The sequence below is a fragment of the Nansenia antarctica genome (assembly GCF_963989245.1).
Source record: "Nansenia antarctica genome assembly, chromosome: 9".
Classification (NCBI taxonomy): domain Eukaryota; kingdom Metazoa; phylum Chordata; class Actinopteri; order Argentiniformes; family Microstomatidae; genus Nansenia; species Nansenia antarctica.
The window spans coordinates 30600386-30621336 of NC_137679.1; the positions used below are offsets into that span (position 1 = coordinate 30600386).

General features: G+C 40.7%; 1 protein-coding gene across 1 annotated transcript; it reads left to right on the forward strand.

The window, feature by feature from the left end:
* Window positions 1-6909: 6909 nt before the first annotated feature.
* Window positions 6910-17580, forward strand: LOC308165530 (ATP-binding cassette sub-family C member 12-like; the record flags this gene model as incomplete). Its single annotated transcript, XM_080539681.1, has 15 exons — window positions 6910-7064; window positions 7823-7919; window positions 8110-8346; window positions 9043-9216; window positions 9510-9657; window positions 10132-10280; window positions 10748-10855; window positions 11570-11815; window positions 11923-11994; window positions 12175-12299; window positions 13326-13398; window positions 13617-13820; window positions 15687-15821; window positions 17299-17389; window positions 17570-17580. 15 exons carry the CDS (start codon window positions 6910-6912, stop codon window positions 17578-17580), a joined length of 2025 nt encoding a protein of 674 aa, XP_080395807.1.
* Between the last annotated feature and the right edge of the window lie 3371 nt (window positions 17581-20951).

The window sequence follows — 20951 nt, forward strand, 5'->3', positions numbered from 1 at the left end:
AAACCATTCAACTAAACCATTTGGTTATAATAATAAATAATTCCTGTAAAAGTAAGTGTATGGTCCATTTAATTTCAGACCCCACCCATAAAGCAATACAAGACAGTCTTGGAGGAACTGTTTGCAGTGGAGGACTGCAAGCTGCAACACACAAACAACAGACCACCCCCCGTCCATCACGACAGAATTGAACAGGAAGTCTAGATCTAGAGAGGCCTGTATCAGCTGACCCTGCTCTCTGGTGGTGGCAGAGGAGAGACACACTGCTCCTGTTGTCAGATCTTGCACAAACATATGTGCGTGTTCAAGGGTCCTCAACCCCATCTGAGAGGGTGTTCTCCACAGCTGGAGACACCAGAGAGACCTCGGATCCTCCCAGAGAAAACAGACATGCTTATTTTTCTGCAGAAGTTGAGTTTCATTTTTAAGTTATATTAACTTACTGTTTAAGTTAACACAATAGTTATATCCCTTTAAGAAAAGGACCATTTAATTTATTTTCCATATTTAAAATGTATTTTTATTTATGTTCAAATGCTATGTTCAGACTGTGTTCAGAGACTGGAAATAATAAAACAGTTGTATTGACACAGAAAACCTGTGTATGCCTGCTTTTTTCCCACACAGGAATCATTAAGGGAATCGATAAAGAATCGAATTGATAAGCAGAATCAATAATGAAATTGGTATCAATAACATAATATCAATATCTTATCTTCTTCCTGAGAGTCCTCAGGAAAGACCACATCGGACAGGAGATGCTGGTGGCCTTCTACCGCTGCGCAGTGGAGAGCATCCTCACCTACTGCATCTGCAACTGGTTCTCCAGCTGCACAGCCGCAGAGAGGAATGCGCTACAGAGAGTCGTGAGATCGGCCCAGAAGATCACCGGTGCCCCCCTCCCCTCTCTGGAAGAGTTGTACAACACACGCTGCCTCAGGAAGGCCTCCAAGATCTCCAGAGACCCATCCCACCCTGTGTACGAACACTTTGCTCGGCTGCCCTCGAACAGGCGGTTCAGGACCATGTTCGCAAGGACAAACAGACTGAAGCTCAGCTTCTACCCCAGGGCCATTCAGGCCCTGAACACAGCAAAGACCTAGGTTCTGGGCCCTGGACAGTCTGGACGGATTGATGGCAGCTGCTGGATTGAAATCAGGTGTAGTGCTGAGGCACAAATGTGTACATTTCAAGCCTGCAAACTGCGACACTTTAAATGAATGTGCAATAACACTATGTGCAATATGACAACCCTAGGGTACATAAGGTTCAGAAAATAGGAAATGTTAGAATAGGCATAGCATAGAGTACAGCAAGTGTTTTATTTGTATAGTATAGTATAGTGGATAGTGTACATAGCCTTTATTTATGTAAACCAGCTCCTTTCCTTTCTTGTTTTTTAGTATTTTTTTTCCTAGCACCAGGGGAGCCCCCCCCCTCCCAAATTTCGTTGTTTGGTACCTGTACTATATCAATGACAATAAAGACCATTCATTCATTCATTCAATTTGTATCCTTAGGGATGTTATTGAATCATATGATCATAAGGGGGGATATGTCATGGATTTTTCACATGTATGACATTTCATAATGCTCTATACTGCATCTTGTAAAGGATTTTTAACATGTATGTATTGTATGTATGCATGGTTTATCCCTTTTCACACAGAGTGTAACAGTGGAGTATTCCTGTGGGATTGTTGAGAGTCTGGCTGTCCTGTTTATGAACACAGAGCCCTGATTGTGTTCATGGACAGTGATGGAATGCAGACTCGTTATCAATGTTGTGACAGCCAGTGTTGACAATATATCAAATGTACAATGTGAGAGTTGTCTTTTTGAAAGCTTCCCATTGTGAAGTAATTTGACTGTCCCAACTCGAGTTGTGAAAAGATCATGTTCTTTAATAAATATTATACCTAGATTTAAAGCAAGTTCCTATCTTGAGTCTCATTAATAATCCACAACAATTTACAGGAAGAGTAGGAACGTGTATGTGTGTGTGTGTGTGTGTGTGTGTGTGTGTGTGTGTGTGTGTGTAAGTGTTTATGTGTGTGTGTGTGTGTGTGTGTGTGTGTGTGTGTGTGTGTGTGTGTGTGTGTGTGTGTGTGTGTGTGTATGTGTGTCTGTCTGTAAATGTTCAACACTACCAACACTCCAGCCCAAGTTTCCAGCCCAAGTTTCTTCCGGAACTTTTTTACCACATGAGAACCTCTGACATCCTGTCTACCGGTGCCTAGCAACCCAGAGCACCAACAGAACACAGCAGAAGACCAACCCACAGGTGACGATTATGAGCAAAGTAAATAGTTTTATTTCATATAAACTGGCGGTGTTCAAAATATACCAGTGTAAACATACACACTACTGTCTGTTGATGATGTCACCGGTGATGTCACAGAGACTCGTCAGAGTAGCTCCTCTCCCTCCGCCTCTTGTCGTTGTCGTCGTAATCGGTCATTGCCGTAGCGACTGTGCCTCGCCGGGCTGACCAGGAAGTCCTCTACGGCCACCAGCCTGGTCTCCATGGAGACGAGCCTGCTGAGGATCCCTGCCTGCACCTCCAGACCCTGGCGGACCATGGAGTGCATGGCCGGGGGGGAGGGGCGACGTTGGGGGAGGGGGAGGGGGGGGTCAGAGGTCAGAAGTCAATTGGACGTCTGGGGGTTTTCGTTCTGAATGTCGTCACTGAATTGTTACTGCTGGGTCTGACCTCTCTCTCTCTCTTCCTCCTCTCTCTCTCTCCATCCCTCCCTCCCTCACTACTCTCTCTCTCTCCCTCTCTCTCTCCATCCCTCCCTCCTCTCTCTCTCCCTACCCCTCCCTCCTCTCTCTCTCTCTCCCACCCTCATCTCTCTCTCTCCCTATCTCTCTCTCTCCCCCCCCCTCTCTCTCTCTCTCTCTCTCTCTCTCCCTCCTTCCTCTCCCTATCCCTCCTCTCTCTCTCTCTCTCCCTCCCTCCCTCCCTCCCTCCTCCTTCTCTCTCTCCCTCCTCCCTCCCTCCCTCCTCTGTCTCTCTCTCCCTCCTCCTCTCCTCTCCTCCATCAGTTACCTGGTTGTGTTCATCCCCTCTCCGGCTCCTGTTGGTTCTGAAGCGGACCAGGCAGCAGACCAGGCAGAACCCGACCAGGCAGTACCCAACCAGGACCCAGAGCAGACAGGACCAGTCCTGGACCAGCCAGGAGGAGGCCTCACTCCAGACCCTCCCACGCCTGGGGGGGCATCTCCATACCCACCTGGGACCAGGAGGGACACTCAGACAGCCTCTCACGGCCCATCTCTGAACTCTCTCTCTATTTATCTTTATTTGAGTAAACTCTTTCTGTCCCTCTCTTTTTCTCTGGGTAACCTCTCTCTGTCTCTTTCTCTTTTTTGTCCGGCTAACCTGTCTCTCTCTCTCTCTCTCTCTCTCTCTCTCTCTCTCTCTCTCTCTCTCTCTCTCTCTCTCTCTCTCTCTCTCTCTCTCTCTCTCTCTCTCTCTCTCTTCTCTGGGTAAGCTCTCTCTCTTTCTGGGTGACCTTTGTCTTGCTCTCTGTCTCTCTCTCTCTCTTATTATTATTATTATTATTATTAATAATAATAACAATAATAATAATAATTATAATAATAATTGAGACAGACAGACAGAGACAGACAGGCACACAGACAGACAGACAGACAGACAAGAAGGCATGCAGACAGACAGACAGACATGCATCTTTCTATACAGCCTCATAGTCATCCATCCCACAGTCTCAACCTTCTCTCTATCACCCAACCTTCTCTCTATCTCTCTATCACCCAACCTTCTCTCTATCATCCAACCTTCTCTCTATCACCCAACCTTCTCTCTATCATCCAACCTTCTCTCTATCACCCAACCTTCTCTCTATCTCTCTATTACCAAACCTTCTCTATCTCTCTATCACCAAACCTTCTCTCTATTTCTCTATTTCCCAACCTTCTCTCCATCTGTATGCTCCTTATGTTTTGTTCTAATTTAGATTTTTTGCTTTTGTTTTGTCTGTTTTGTTATTTTGTCTGTCATGTCTTGTGTGGTTCATCGGTCCTGTTGTTACTGTAGTTTTTGTTTATTTTATTTCCTTTTTATTACATTTTGTCTTCTCTTGTTTATTTTATTGTTGTTGTATAGGATCCCCTCGAAAACGAGATAGCATATCTCAAGGGGCTATTCCTAATAAAGCAATTTCTATGACAGACAAAATAATAAAACAGACAAAACAAAACCAAAAAAATCTAAATTAGAACAAAACATTAGGAGCCTACAGAAGGATCTTTCAATGATTAGCAATAGAAGAATAGTAATGGTGACAGTGATTCTATAAGATATATAATGAGTGTATCTTTATAATAGAGGTGATAATGGACATGTACAGTTGAGCTTATAATAGGCGGACAATGCTTTTTTAAACAGGTGGAAAGATGATAAAGATCGGATATTTGCAGGCAGATTATTCCAAGCAGATGGAGCTTTAAACATAAAGGCGTTCTTAGCCATAGATTTAGAAACAGCAGGAACAAAAAAAAGAGATGAACAGAATGTCTCAATTGATAAGGAGAAGAGAAGGGAACCATCAACTGCTTTAAATAGAGAGGGTACTGGTGATGTATACATTTGAAAATTAACTGCAGCCAATGACTCTGTCTTCTTTAGGTGGGAGAGGGCCAGTTGAGACTTTCATACATTGTACAATGATGAGTTAAGAAAGGGAGATGAAGGGGTTAATATCTGAAAATTTTCAAGAGATATCACCGGGCACCCTCCTGTATTTTGAAGAGGTACCCCCAAGCAACAAGAAACAGCAGAGAAAAAAGCTTTACCTGACAAAACAAGGTTCAACACCATGGCTCCCGGACTAATAGGCATAATTCAATGAAAAAAGTGTCAATAATACAGGACATAAGTGACAGTAGTAAAGTGACAGTGAGCTTAAGGGACTGTGACCATGTCAGTGTTGAGAGAGAGGTTGTTCTCCTGGTTGTTCTCCTGTAGGCCGTTCCATCGCCGCGGGTGATCAAGCCAATCACTGTTGAGTCGTCAGTGAATTGAATCACTGAGTTGGAGCTGTGTGTGGCCAGGCAGCCGTGGGTGTACAGGGACTAGAGCAGAGGACTCAGGACACAGCCTTGGTGGGCTCTTGTGTTGATGGTTAGAGGTCTTTGAGACCATTCTCACTACCTGGCTTCGGTCCGACAGGAAGTCCAGGATCCAGGAAGTATGTATTTACATACATTGGGCCGAAACCTATCCCTAGGGCTTGATGGAATAGGATGTGGATTGTTTTGCCCCAAGCTTAAGGTAGGTTCACTGAGGACAGTTTTGCCCCAAGGTTGATATTACCAGCTAAATATATATTGACTCTTCATTAAAATAAGCCTAAGGCTATATGTTGTCAACAGTGTTCAGGAAGCTTTGTCATCAAAGGAAGGAAGTCTTTATCCCACAACTGGTTAGGGATTGGTCGGTCATTAAAACAACGCAACAAGTGCAGGAATGTGACAGGAGCTAAAGGACGCGGTATGAGAGGATCTGTTCAGAAGGACTACACAGTTCAGCTTCTGCTTCATCAACTCTGTGGTAATGTCTGAAAATTCCTTTATTTGCTTGCTTATTTGCTTTATTTCTTCAAGTTTATTTGCGTTTTGGTAAATGTCAATATTGTGAACAATATCTCAATGTTGTAAGAACTATAATACATACCTTGCATACCTTTTTTTATCACTCTGGTATTGCTATGCTGAGGATTGAAATACAATTAATGCATTAGGTTATCATTTGTATTTGGTATAATATGATTCTGATCTTAGAGATTTAGGTTATTTAGGGTTAGGGTTAGGCCAGGCCCAGTCAGACCAAGCAAACATTGATTTTACAATTGTTACTCACTTTTTTGAGAAGATTTTGGGAGAATTACTACTTAAGCTACAACGTGTCTGGCACTAAACAGTTGATACATTGTTTAATTCATACCAGTAATAATAAAGAAATAATCACTTAGTATGCAGGTATTGTATGTTTTGCCTACTGTATGTGTGTTTATTTGCTTCCTTTCTATCCATAGACACAAGACAAAATGAAGGGCATTTATAAAACTTTTGGAGAGACCATCAGAAAGATCTCTGGAGTGAGTCTAATACAGCATCCTCCTCTTTGCTGTCTTTGTTGTATTTAGTAATTTCATGTAATGTGTTTTTGTATTATCAATGGTAGTTTAAAAAAAGATCTCTCTCTCTCTACACACACACACATACACACACGCAAGAGAAGGGAGAGCGTCCTCGGAAACAGTGAATCTAATGCCACCAAAGAGTCATGTCCAGTGGATCTTCCCTCCCTGGAACATAAAGAAGAGGACCCTCCGCCCACACACCACAAGTAATAGATTAGATAGATGAATAGAAATAGATGTTATTTGATGGTTATTTTGCAACGTTGACTTAAGTTTATCATTTGATGCTCATTATCTAACATTGCTACATGACTGCATATGGGTTGAAAATGAATGTTGTCTTAACATTGGCAGTTGATGGTCAGCATTTACAGTTGAAAATTCTATATTTATATGACCAAAAAATACATAGTCTTACATTAATGTAATGAGAACTTCCTAACCAATGGATACTTACGCACAAACAAAAAGTTTGATCTGTTCTTGTTCCCCGTTTTGGGAATGTTTCAAATCAAGGTTTATCAATACATACAATTTAGATGTTAAACCAAATGTGCCCCCTTGTAAAGTTTCACATTTGTACTATAGTGAGTACACCACATTGTTGTATAACACATTGTTGTATAACACACATTGATTTAGTGGAAATCTGAGAATATCTATATAAATTAGTGTCTATCACTGTGTTTACCACTGAGCACAATGTAGTAGAGCCTTTGATGTTCACTGTACACTGTACATGTCCAGGTCCAACCCTATGGGTGATGCTGGTTTCTTCTCCTTCGCCACCTTTGCCTGGTTGACCCCCGTGATGTGGGCCATGTTCAGGAACAGACTGGACCCCAGCTCTCTCACACTGCCTCCTCATGACGGAGCTGATATCAATGTGAAAAGGTGTGATTTGTTATGAATGTGTAACCAAACAGGCATTGAACCTACTAGGTTTTCCGCATGACAGCAAGACCATGTTAGCTCTCTGGGCTAAAGCCGAGGTCTTAACTCTGGAAGTACAGTAGGTGTAACAAGCGTCACGCTGCTAAACAGTATTGCTTCCTCGCACTTCATGCTTACACAAAAACCTGCGTGTTCTGTTTATTTGGCCAACACAATAATAATAATAATAATAATAATAATAATAATAATAATAACAACAACAACAACAATAATAATGTTTTATTTGCCATGCAACCAACTTGTCAATCAATTGTTGGAATTTGGTATTTTTTGCTCTAGGCACAGGGTCAGCCATAGTCGGTGCCCCTGGAGCAATTAGGGGTTAAGTGCCTTGCTCAAGGGCACATGCAAGCTCCCTCCCGAGGCAGAGATCCAACCAACGACCTTCCGATTGCTAGCCGTCCTCTCTAACCACTAGGCTACCGCCGTCCACCGGTGAAGTGACCTTCACCAAAATACTCAATGTTTGCCAGCTCTGCCAAACAATTTTATGACATGGGTTGGGGTATTCCAACTTGAGGAATGAGTTTACCATCTCAACCCCATAACACTCACCCCTCTAAACTCTGTTGAGCTAGGGTCAACATCAGTGGTGATTTTTCATCACATCCTGCTAAAATAGTTGGTAATAGACTGTCCCTCGCTGTGAGATATTACAGATATATCAGAGTAATCTGTGACCTTTTCTTACTCTGTAGACTCCAGAGACTCTGGGAGGAGGAGGTGGCCAGGGTGGGGATTGAGAAGGCCTCTTTAGGACGAGTCTTCATGCGTTTTCAAAGAACACGGTTGCTGGTCGCTTTCTTCCTTTCCATGATACACAATTGTTTCGTATTATTTGCACCAGTAAGTCCCTTTGTAAATTTGCCCCTTTTCTACAGTATATCTCAATTAACACATACATACATGGATTATTTATGATTAATAATTTTGGTGTACCATATATGCTGTATGTTGTTGATGTGTGTCCTATCGTGTTTTCCAGGCAGCTCTGGTAAATGATGTCTTGAAGTATGCCGAAAGTCGTGACTCATTTCTTGTGACCCATGGAGTGGGCCCCTGCTTTGCCGTGTTCATTTCTGAGTTCAGTAAGGCATTCTGCATGACTTTCATGTGGGCAGTGAACCTGAGGACAGCCATCAGGGTGAAGGGTGCCTTCTCCATGCTGACTTTTCAGAAGATCATCTCCCTCAGGGTGGTCAACAGCATCTCCGTCGGAGAGGTACAGTAGCTAATACAGCAGCTAAAATACTGTCAGATGTCAACAGTACTGTGTGTGCAACAGTGTAGTCTATAAACAGATTTCTTCTTACCTTATATTAGCAAGGAAGGTCTGCACATTAGCTATACAGTGTCATTTCACATCTGTCATTTCTGGTTAACATTGCACCTTCTGAATGTAGTATGGACTGCTATATAGCTCATATGTCTTCTTAAGTTGCTCTCTTTTTACCATCTGGTTTTGCACCACAATTCCCAACCCGCGACTTTACTGTCCCTGGAGCATACATTTACATTTACATTTACAGACAGATATTTCACGGGGGCATTTACATTTACATTTTTGGCATTTAGCAGACTTACTTATGTAAGTGAGTCAATTGTATTTGTAAGTGAGTCAACTATCCACCAGTCATAGCAGGAAAAATGAATATATGCTCGGACCTGGGGCCATTGGCAGTCGTCGTGCTAGAAGAAGGAAGTTTTTTTTTTAAGACACACAAGAAACAGTACAGGGAGGTAGTCGATGTCTTGAGGCAAACACTTTCTTCTCCCCCTGTGTGCAAATACAAACAAAAGAGCATTTATTTCTTTCTTTTCCCTTTGTTCCGTACAACCAAAGTGTGTACTTTGCTCTGTGTCCAGAAACAAACCCCAGGACATCATCAGTCTCTTCTCCCTGTGTCTCCCTGTACAGATGGTCAATGTGCTGACGGCTGACGGGTACAGGATGTTTGAGGCGATGGTGTTTGGTATCTTCATACTGTTTGTCCCAGTGCAGATGATTATCTGTATTACCTGTGCCTGCCGCCTCTTGGGCTACACTGCACTCATAGGGGTGTTCACCTACCTCATCTTCCTTGCCATACAGGTCTGTCTCCAAAACTCCCTTTTCCTCACACAGGAACATTTAAAGGGTTAACTTTATGTTTATAATGCTGTTGTTTTCATTACAGTACATACAGGCTACCAATAAAATAAATGTCTGATATTAGCGAACTATGGGCTGACACTTGACTCTAACTACACATGTGTGCCTAATTACACTACCTGTGCATATTTCCTCTACGATTTGCCCTCTTAAAGCAATTTTGACGTGTATTATTATTCAGTGGGTTTAGACACTTATAGTAGGCCTAATAAGTTCTGTGCTGCTTTTTCCAGGTTGCCATGACCAGACTGATAAATGTGTTCAGGAGGAAAGCTTCGACATTAACAGACAGTCGCATCCGAACCATGAACGAGGTTTTCACGTACATCAAACTCATCAAAATGTACGCATGGGAAACCTCCTTCGAGAACAAAATCCAAGGTATTTGAGTGTCGGTCACTACAATGTTGGAGGTCTAGTATGTCAATTTGAGCATTAAAATAGCTAAATGACAATTCTGAATCGGTATTCGATCAAGGAATGAGACCACACGGAGAACGTTCTGTTTGAAGAGTGCTGTTTTGATCCATTCAAAGCGTGTTTTCAAAGTGTGTGCCTTTGCCTACCTTTTTGATATTTTGTTTTGTTTACAAGGACATCGTCAAATGTTCAGTGTGGCCAGATAGGGCAGCAAAGTGCAAGACTACATGCTTCAACTTTACCAGTGCATGTGCCTGTAGAGCAGGGATGTCAAAGTCATTTAGGCCTATTTTAGTGCACAGGTTAATTCGTCTGACACTCTTTTGTATGTCAGTGATAGATAACATATACGTATATGGTGTTGTGTTCAGCAATAGATACCATATATGGTGTTGTTCAGCAATAGATACCTTATGGTTTTGTGTTCCTCCCCAGACATCAGGAAGAATGAGAAGCTGCTGTTGGAAAAGGCAGGATATGTTCAGAGTGCTAATTCCTCCATCACCACCTTTACCCACACTCTGGCTACCGTCCTCACCTTCATGGCCCACACTTTACTGGGCCTGCCCCTCAACGCCTCTACTGTGAGTTGTGCCTCTGTTAAACATAAATTTGCCCCTATACCTGTGTAGTAACACTGTAATTACCTAAGTAATATCATTGTAATAACATGGTAATTGCAGAAGTTGAGCGGTTTGGGTTATATCACACTCGTGGTTTAAGAAGCAGCCCATCTTTATTTATTCAGTCTTTACATTAGTAAATCTGTCATACTGTACTGTACCACTTCACAGACTTCAATGCTGGTGTTTTGTCTTGATTGATGTGTATTACTATATAATAATATATGCTATTTGGCTGACTCTTTTATCGAAAACGACTTACATTGCAGTGACTGCATACATTATTCAGTATATATGGTCCTAGCGGGAATTGAACCCACAACCTAAGCGTTGTCAGAGGCATTCTCTACCAACTGAGCCACAGAGGACCACAATACTGTATTAACTTTACAGTACAGTGCAGTCATTCATTACTGTGTTTTTCCCAGGCTTTTACCATCATCGTCATCTTCAACTCCATGAGGACGTTTCTGAGTATGTTGCCTTTCGCAGTGAAAGGCCTGCCAGAAGGAATAGTGTCTCTAGCTCGGTTAAAGGTGAGACTGGCATACCGTAATAGTTATTGACAATTGCATGCACTCAAAGCCATTACAGCCATCATACATGGCAAATAAACAAAGAAAAATTCCAACATACTTTATGTGACGGCAGCTGGTGAAAAGGGGAAAAAGTCGTGAACCAATCCAAATGTTCTGAATTCAGAAACATGTAGCTCACCGAATCCATTGCATTGCAATATGTTGGCTTGACTAGCGAGTGTGTCATTGATTGTCAACAACGTTTCAGTAAAACAATGTGTTTTGAATCAAATCAATGTGTTTTAAATTAAATTTAAAAACTAAATTAAGTCACCACCCACAAACACACATTGTTTTACTGAAACGTTGTTGACACACTCGCTAGTCAAGCCAACAATGGATTCGGTGAGTTACATTTTTCAGAATAAAAGTCAGACCATTTGGTCGATTGCTGACTTGTTCCCCCTTTCACCAGCTACCTTCACACACACACACACACACACACACACACACACACACACACACACACACACACACACACACACATATATACATATGTATATATATATATATATATATATATATATATATATATATATATATAAACAAATGCAAACAGTGCTTTGTTTGATGAAGCTTATGCATATATAAGCCAATTAATAGAGCAGGGCTGAAGTGTGTAATAACACAGTGAGATAAGCTGTATGGTGTTTGTATTCTCTGTGTATATAGAAACTCCTCCTAATTGAGAACCCGAAGCCGTACATTACCCAGAGAAAGGACTCTGGCTCAGCCTTAGTGATGGAGAAAGCCTCTTTCTCCTGGGCCAAACCTGAGGCCAAGCCAGACACCCTATCCCCACCACCAGACATAGGCAATGGCCTGAAGGTGGAGCCCCAAGCCCAGAACGACACTACAATGACAGGCAAAGCCGAGACCAAACACACCCTGACAAACATTTCCTTCACTCTGCCCAAGGTGGGTGGTAGGGGTTAATGAATGCTTAGCGAGGTTGGAAGGTGAAAGAAAGGTGTGTCAAGAGATGACAGATATCATTATCTGTTGTGCTCTTTCTCTTTCTCTAGGGAAATCTTCTTGGAATTTGCGGAAATGTGGGAAGTGGGAAGACATCACTGATATCGAGCATTTTAGAGCAGGTCGGTCCATTATAAATTGCTTTACTGTTTTATGCAAGTGAGATTCTTTTATTTTTATTTTATGTATTGCCAACACTGAAAATATCACCAAAGACATACAAGTATTTTCCATTGACAGTATTAGATGGTGATTTATGTTACATGTGTACATCAAAATATTATAAATGACATCCATTCCAGATGCACCTGCAGCAAGGCTCTGTCACTGCAGACGGGACATTTGCCTACGCTTCCCAGCAGGCCTGGATATTCCAAGGAACTGTACGAGACAACATCCTGATGGGAGAAGCGTTTGATAAGGCCAGGTCAGAGGGGGCGGGGCACCCTGTATATAAAGATATGCGATGATATATGTGACAGCAGCTGGTGAAAGTGGGAACAAGTTGGCAACCGATAGTCAAGCCAAAACATTGCAATGCAATGGATTCGGTGAGTAATCCCCACTACTCACTAACTAGGTAGTAGTGAGGATTACTCACCGAATCCATTGCATTGCAATATTTTGGCTTGACTAGTGAGTGTGTCATTGGTTTTCAACAACGTTGACATTTATTTACATTTTTCTGAATAAAAGTCTGAACATTTGATTGGCTACCGACTTGTTCTGGCTTTCACCAGCTGCTGTCACATATGATACTGTAGCATTATTGAATGAGGTACTAATTGTGAGTCATAACTGTAGACACTGGTCATTTTCTTTACGCATTGGCATCACGATTGCTAGCAGAGAGTTGGAGCATTTTTTAATTTAATGGTAAATACAAGTAAATGACTGATAACTAAATGATATTTTGGTGGGAAAACGTTGTTAAACTTGTGCCAAAACAGTCCGCAGGCAAACTACATTTATATTGTTGCGAGACAGTCCATTATTCTCCATGAAAAGATCCTAAATCTCTTGGTCTAACTCTTTATCAAGATTCCCCAAAGAGGTCTCTCTCTGGAAGAGTTGGTCCCATCAGTTTATGAGAGTATCTTCTTCTACAATAAATGTCCATGGCGACAATAAATAAATGTATTGGACAATAAATGTCCATGTAACCGACTGCTCTGACTGATCGTCAGAGCACTATTCAGCAGGCCAAATGGGAAGTGTAGATTAGCTCTGACCTCACCTACCCCATAATGGCCATGAGGCCCACACCTTCCAGCAAATTAAAGGGCCTGACTATCAGATGTTCAGTATTCCTCACCGTTGAGATTGGGTTGACTTATGGCAATGAGAATGAGAATTTGATGTAAGAGAGCAAGACATTATTTTGATTTCATGAAGAGATTCCTGATAACCTCCCATGGTCTTTTGTTGTTGTTGCTCTTTTGCCTTCTTGAAGGTATGAGAAAGTCATCAGTTCCTGTTGCCTGAAACCAGACCTGGCAATTCTTCCCTATGGTGATAGAACTGAGGTAAAGATGCTAATTTGTGTTTCATTTGCTAACATAGTCATAGATCGCTTAAATCACAATGAACAATGTCTTATGTTAATCATCTACTACTAGTCTTCTCTTAAAAATATTTTGTTCAGTACACCGAACGAACATACACAAGCACACCACTGCAGTATACACTCAACATTGAAGAAGAAGAAGACCATTCTGAATAGCTTTTCCCCCTGGTCCTGTAGATCGGTGAGCGGGGCCTGAACCTGTCTGGTGGTCAGAAGCAGAGGATCAGCCTGGCCAGGGCAGTTTACTCCCACAGGGACATCGTCCTGCTGGATGACCCTCTGTCTGCTGTGGACGCCCATGTGGGGAAGCACATCTTTGAGGAGTGCATCAAGAAGGAGCTGAAGGGGAAGACTATCGTCTTCGTGACCCATCAGCTACAGGTGGGGGGAGAGGCATGTGCTTATGCAATGGTTTAGCTGTAAACATAGAATAGGTAGAACAGCCATCCCATTCAAACCAATGTTTCTTGATGGGTGGACAGGAAATAGCAGTACAGAAAGTGCACTGTCATAGCAAACAGTCTTCTTTTTCACTTACTCATGCACACACAGCCTGTGCCTGTGGCTAGTTACTGTTTGACCAGGACCTCCCTTTTAGGCTTTAAAAGCAAACAGTTAACAGTATCTTGTGTCAATCTGTAACCTATACAGTATAGGGTTATTGTTGTGCCTTGACTATGTTCTTTCCATTACTCACCTCTGTGCTACAGAGAAATTATGTTTATTTATTTATTTGTTGACCAGGGACAGTACACATTAATAAACCAGTTGGTAAATGAGTCAGTGTTAGCCAAATGGCTACTTTTCAACTGTTGTCCCTGTGGCCAGATGTCATAAGCCGTTCTCTAAAAAAATAAAAAATAAACATTGTATACAAGCAAATTTATCAGAGCAGTATAGCAATAGGCTCTCATTAACTAACTAGGCCTACTAGACATTATATACAATATAATTTTCAGAAAAAGCATGTAAAAGCATGTAAGACATACATTACAACAATGAACTACATCTAAATCTAAGAGATACAGTGCATATATATAACAAATACAGGGCATATAAATAACAAGTGCAGAGTAAAAGGAACAGTACCAGGAAGTATTAAACAGTACCAGGATTTACATGGAACATTGAGAATAACATAGTAATTAGTGCTCACACAACTGATTAGCAATAAGCCAGTCTTTAAGATTGTGCTTGAACGTGTTGTACGTTTTACTATTGCGTATATGTAATGGCAAAGCATTCCAGAAGTGTGCCGCTTTCACTGAAAATGCGGACTGGCTATAGGAGCTTGTCCTATATGGAATAACACAATCACCCCTCGAGACAGATCTAGTGTGCCTGCTACTTTGAGTATTTTGTTTGATAAAGTTGCTAAGTGAAGGTGGGGCCAGTCCATGAAAAACTTTGAAAACAAGACATGCATCAGAAAAAGTTATACAGTTGTCCCAACTCAAAAGTTTGGTGAGTATACTGCAGTGATGGTAGCTCTTGGGTTTTTTATCCAGCACTTTTAAAGGCTGTTTATGTCAAATTTGAACAGATTTTAATGTTATGCTGCTGGCTTGTGCCCAACTAGTTTCACAACTAGTTTAACAGTATGTCAGATAAGGGACGATTGCATTAAAGTACAGCTTTGCAGCCTCTATAGTTAGACTATCTCTTATATACCTAAAATTCATCAGATTATATTTTATGATCTTTGTCACATTTTTTTTAGAGATTAGAATCAAGGAAAATTCCTAAATATTTAAATACAGAGACTACCTGAAGCCTCTCACCAGCGACATATACATCTGACGCAGGTGATTTGCTAGCTCTCTTTGTGAAAAACATACAAACTGTCTTTTTGACATTCAGGTGAAGGCAGGAATCAGTAAGCCATTTGGTTACATTTATCATTGTGGAGGTAAGTTTAAGTGCAGCCTGTGTAGTTCAGTTGTAACTCTGGAAGGATTGGATTGGTGTGAGCAATATGGCAGAAATCCCATCTATTGTAGCCTATCAGAGCGCAATGTGGAACTATTGCCATATTGCTTTATACCGCTGAAATCCTACTAGATATACAGTACACAAGACCATAGACTATACAATAGTTCAGTTTGGAATTGGGTGCAGAGTTGTGGATTTGACTTTCACACAGGTCAAATGAACTGAACACACTGTGAATGTCTTCAGATATAAGAATCGTCTACATTACCATTTCATGTTTCATTTCATATTGGTATTCGTCTGTCTGTCCCTCAGTATCTGGAGTTCTGTGATGAGGTTCTGCTGCTAGAGAGTGGGGAGATCGAGCAGGCAGGAACACACAAGGCCCTGATGAAAGCTAAAGGCAGATACGCCCATCTTATCAATAACTTCCAGATGGAGCAATCACAAGTAAGATATATCTACATCTGTTATTCCCTCAGTGCCAACAGATATGACATATGGGCCCTATTATGCACTTCATAAGTCTTAAGCAATAAGACGAGGCGGTAGATCTAAACTTAAGACGTGGAGGCGTGGTCAAGGCCACTTTGCTATTATGCGTGCGGTAGTGGGCGCCTAAAACCCGGCGCTAAGCAAAGAAATTAGTCATGGGTGTGTTTTGGGCGTCTTCAACCCAATCAGCGTGCCAGGTGCCATTCCCTTTAAGAACCGGCTGCGTTGAGTCATTAGCGCTATGCTATTATGGAAGTCCTAAGAAGGAGGTCAGCGCGCTTCTCTGCAGAAGAAAGTAACAAGCTCGTGCATGATTCTTTTCGGAATAAACACGGTAGGGTGGCGGTAGGTCTTAACCTGGCGGTGCGTCTTAATTAAGACTTAAGACGGCAAGTTAAGAAGTGCATAATAGGGCCCATTGTGGTCCTCTGTTGCTCAGTTGGTAGGTAGAGCATGGTGCTAACAACACATGGGTTGTGGGTTCATTCCTGCTGGGACCATACTGAAACATTTATGGACTCACTGCAATGTAAGTCGTTTTGGATAAAAGCATCAGCTGTATGTGTATGTGTATGTGTATATATATAATCTTGACAAAAGGTATTATTGTGATCAGATTTTACTGAGAAAAATGAAAGCAGCTGATATCAGAATCAAACTAACAACTGATACCAATGCAAGTATTTGTCCAAGTGTAAGCCTACACTTCTATTCTATCAAGTCAGTATCACTAATATGATGGATACTCTTATATAGACTATGATGGATATACTGTATGATGGATATACTCTTATATAGAGTATGATGGATATATTGTATGATGGATATACTCTTATATAGACTATGATGGATATACTGTATGATGGATATACTCTTATATAGAGTATGATGGATGGATATACTCTTATATAGAGTATGATGGATGGATATACTCTTATATAGAGTATGATGGATATATGATGGATATACTCTTATGTAGAGTATGATGGATGGATATACTCTTATATTGAGTATGATGGATATATGATGGATATACTCTTATATAGAGTATGATGGATGGATATACTCTTATATAGAGTATGATGGATATATGATGGATATACTCTTATATAGAGTATGATGGATATATGATGGATATACTCTTATATAGAGTATGATGTATATATGATGGATATACTCTTATATAGAGTATGATGTAAATATGATGGATATACTCTTATATAGAGTATGATGGATGGATATACTCTTATATAGACTATGATGGATATACTGTATGATGGATATACTCTTATATAGACTATGATGTATGTACTGTATGATGGATATACTCTTATATAGACTAAGATGTATATACTGTATGATGGATATACTCTTATATAGACTATGATGTATACTGTATGATGGATATACTCTTGTACTCCTGTGGGCTTAGGAGCAGAAAGAGAAGGACAACACACAACCTGAGCCCAGTGAACTGAACGAGGATCTGGATGATCCCAAGGCCAATGGAATACAGAACCCAGGTTTGTCATATTACATTATATTATACCAGAACTTATATTTGACAATGAAGAAAAAGTTATTTCGCTCATACGTATATGTTTGTGTTTGTGTTATGTTTTGACTGTATGAATTGTTTGATCTTAAGCTCTGATATGTCTAGCCTCCATACACATAACAGATCTGGCAAATCCCTATATTAGGATTGCATTGAAACGTTACTTATTATTGCCCACAGCCTTTGACATGTCAGATGAGGCGACTGGGACTGACGGGATGGAAAGAGAACCTCATGACATCAAAGGTAACGCCGATTGTAACCTATTGTAAATTGCCCTTTGTAACCTAATGCCCAAGACAGGTGACTACATGTTTCCTGTGTTGCCAGATTGGATCAACAATTTCCAGCCCAACCACAGTCTAAAAATCACCCAATCCACCAAAAAACAGCCCCAAAAGTATATTGTCAGAAACCATTACATTCTATGGATCACTTTATTCTAATTTAACAGTAGATCACCTTCCAGTGAAATAACATGGAAATGAATGACCAAAAACTTGTTTTAAATGAGAAGTGACAGCTTGTCAAAAGCCGCAAAAGACAGGAAATTCAAAATGAGCACCACCACCCATACCTTCAACTAAGCACACAGCTTCGATTCCTGCTATAGTGCTGTATGTTGGTCTACTGTACTTCAAACAAGTGCTCACCACTGGGCAGTTTGCTTAAAATGCAAAGCTTCTCAGGCTGTTGAATTAGGCTGTTTGAGAGAACAAACTAACCTGCCTAGTGGCCTGAGGGTAGAAGCTATTCCGAAACCTGTTGAACTAGAAATGGACAGCGCCATCTTGTTTTTTTATTCGTATATACCGGTAATACACGCGAGACTGCTCTTTGTGGACTTCAGCTCTGCCTTCAACACCATCCTTCCAGACAGGCTAGTGACCAAACTACTAGACCTGGGACTATCACACTCTATGGGCCCTATTATGCACTTCATCAATAAGACGAGGCGGTAGATCTAAACTTAAGACGTGGAGGCGTGGTCAAGGCCACTTTGCTATTATGCGTGCGGTAGTGGGCGCCTAAAACCCGGCGCTAAGCAAAGAAATTAGTCATGGGTGTGTTTTGGGCGTCTTCTCAATCAACCCAATCAGCGTGCCAGGTGCCATTCCCTTTAAGAACGAATGTCTAGATAGATTTAGCAATACGATGTATTTTGATTCATTCTAATTGACCTTTCGTTCACTAAATAACCACAGACTCAACAATTCTTTGCACATAGTGATAATTACATTGGAGTCAGATTATCAATATTAGATATGCTTTGCTATCAACAAAATATAGCCAAAAGTCTCTACCAAACCTTTTTTACACACCCTTGTGTGGAAACTGATATTATTATAAATCTATCTTCCATCTTCTAACACTATGACTGCCAATGGCCCCTGGCCCAAGCATAGATTACTTTTTCCTGCTGGTAGATAGATGATTCACTTATTTATTCAAATGTATTTGTTGTAAGTCGCTTTGGATGAAGGCGTCTGCTAAATTTAAATGTAATATATTAACCTTGGTGTAGTAGCAATACTATGCAACATTAGCAGAGGAAAGTGCCCACAACTCATTTATAGTCGCTGAATCAATACAAGTGTAGCAATTAAACAACAGTATCTGAAGGACATTTGATGTGAGGTTGCTTTCACAGAAGCACTCCGACAGAAAAAGGTCTGCTTCAGCAACTTTGTGGTAATGTGTTGAAATTCCTTTATACATTTAGATAACTTTATTTAGTTGTTTGCATTTGTAAAATATTATGTTAAAAAGTTAAAAGCTGGTTTGGACTCTAGATAGTATAATGTAGATACGAGTGTCCTACCCGACTGACACTGTTTCTATGAAGTTGTTCTAGAAGTGTTATAGAAGTGGACTCACCGAAGATAACTTTATTTATTAGTTGTTTGCATTTGTAAAATATTATGTTTTGTATTGTGTACACTCTCTCAATGTTTTAGGAATATTAATGTCTATATAAGAAACAATGTTGAACAAATTACACAGAATATTCTTCTTCTTCTGTTTTGTACTTTGGTACTTTTTTCTTCTTATAGTGGTTTACTTGCTGAGGACTGAAGTCACATGATTCTGACCTTAGAGAAGTTATAATTTATTATTTTTAATTATTATATTATTTTTATGCTCTGCAAGGGTCTTGAATTAAAACTAGAAAATACATTTCCTGAAGAAACATTGTGGTCTTATTTTAAAGTTGATCAAGTTAAAAGCTGGTTTGGACTCTAGATAGTATAATGTAGATACGAGTGCCCTACCTGACTGAAGCCCAGTTTATGCTTCTGCGTAAAATCTACGCCGTAGGCTACGGAAGGCTACGCGGGCCTACGCAAGCTACGCCGTAGCCTACGCCGTCGATTAACGCGCACCTCTCCAAAAATGTAACTACGCGTCAGTTTCTACGCAACCGTAAGCTCTGTGATTGGTCCGCTTGGTAGCACATGATTCCGACAAGATTCCGACTCTCTCGTCGGCCAAAATGCGGAAGCCATGACAGAAATGTCATTTACTTTTTCTGTAATTACTTATTAATAAAGATTAGAAAAATTATGATAACCATCGTATTATCTTAGTTTAATGTCATTTCAATGCATCATAGAACTTTTATTTACAACAAGCATAACAACAAAAAGATCGCTATTATGCCGCTTTGAGTACACCGTTGAGTTCCAACAGAGCGCCCTATGGAAGCGTCAGGCACAGCCTCCCTATAAGGAGCGCGATTCACATTTACGAGATGTACAATCCTGTTTATTTAGAAATAAATGATTAGTTACAGGGAGCCCCATGGCTGTTCGTTGGGTTTAAATTATATTTATGATAGACATACAGTATTTAATGTTAAGTTATCTATTATAACTGTGATTGGTCTGCTTGGTAGCGTCACATTCCGACTCTCTCGTAAATGCGGAAGTCATGACAGAAATGTCATTTACTTTTTCTGTAATTACTTATTAATAAAGATTTGAAAATGTATGATAACCATCTTATTATCTTAGTTTACTGTCATTTCAATGCATTATAGACATTTTATTTACAACAAGCATAACAAAAATAAGTTTTTTGATCGCTATTATGCCGTTATGAGTCCACCGACCGTCGGCATTGTCAGAATGATAGCTAACCGGAAGAGGCACAGCACAGGGGCATAGAAAACACACTGCCACCTAGCGATGTGACGGTGTAATTGCAGAGCGACCTACGTAGAAGTGTAAAGTGCAAGACCCCTTACGTAGGCTACGGCGTAGACGCGCGTAAATTCAACGCAGAAGCTTAAATCGGCCTTGACACTGTTTCTATGAAGTTGTTCTGCCCTGGGGTGTTCTAGAAGTGGACTCACCGATGGTTTCAAGTTTATTGTTACGTCACATGACACAAGTGTAAGAGTGTAAAATTCTTAGGCTCCGATTCCTGACATTGCAGCACAAGACAATAAAGCAATAGGCATAATTCAAGATAATAAAAATGTGACAATAGTACAGGACATAATCAAATAAGACTATTTACAATTA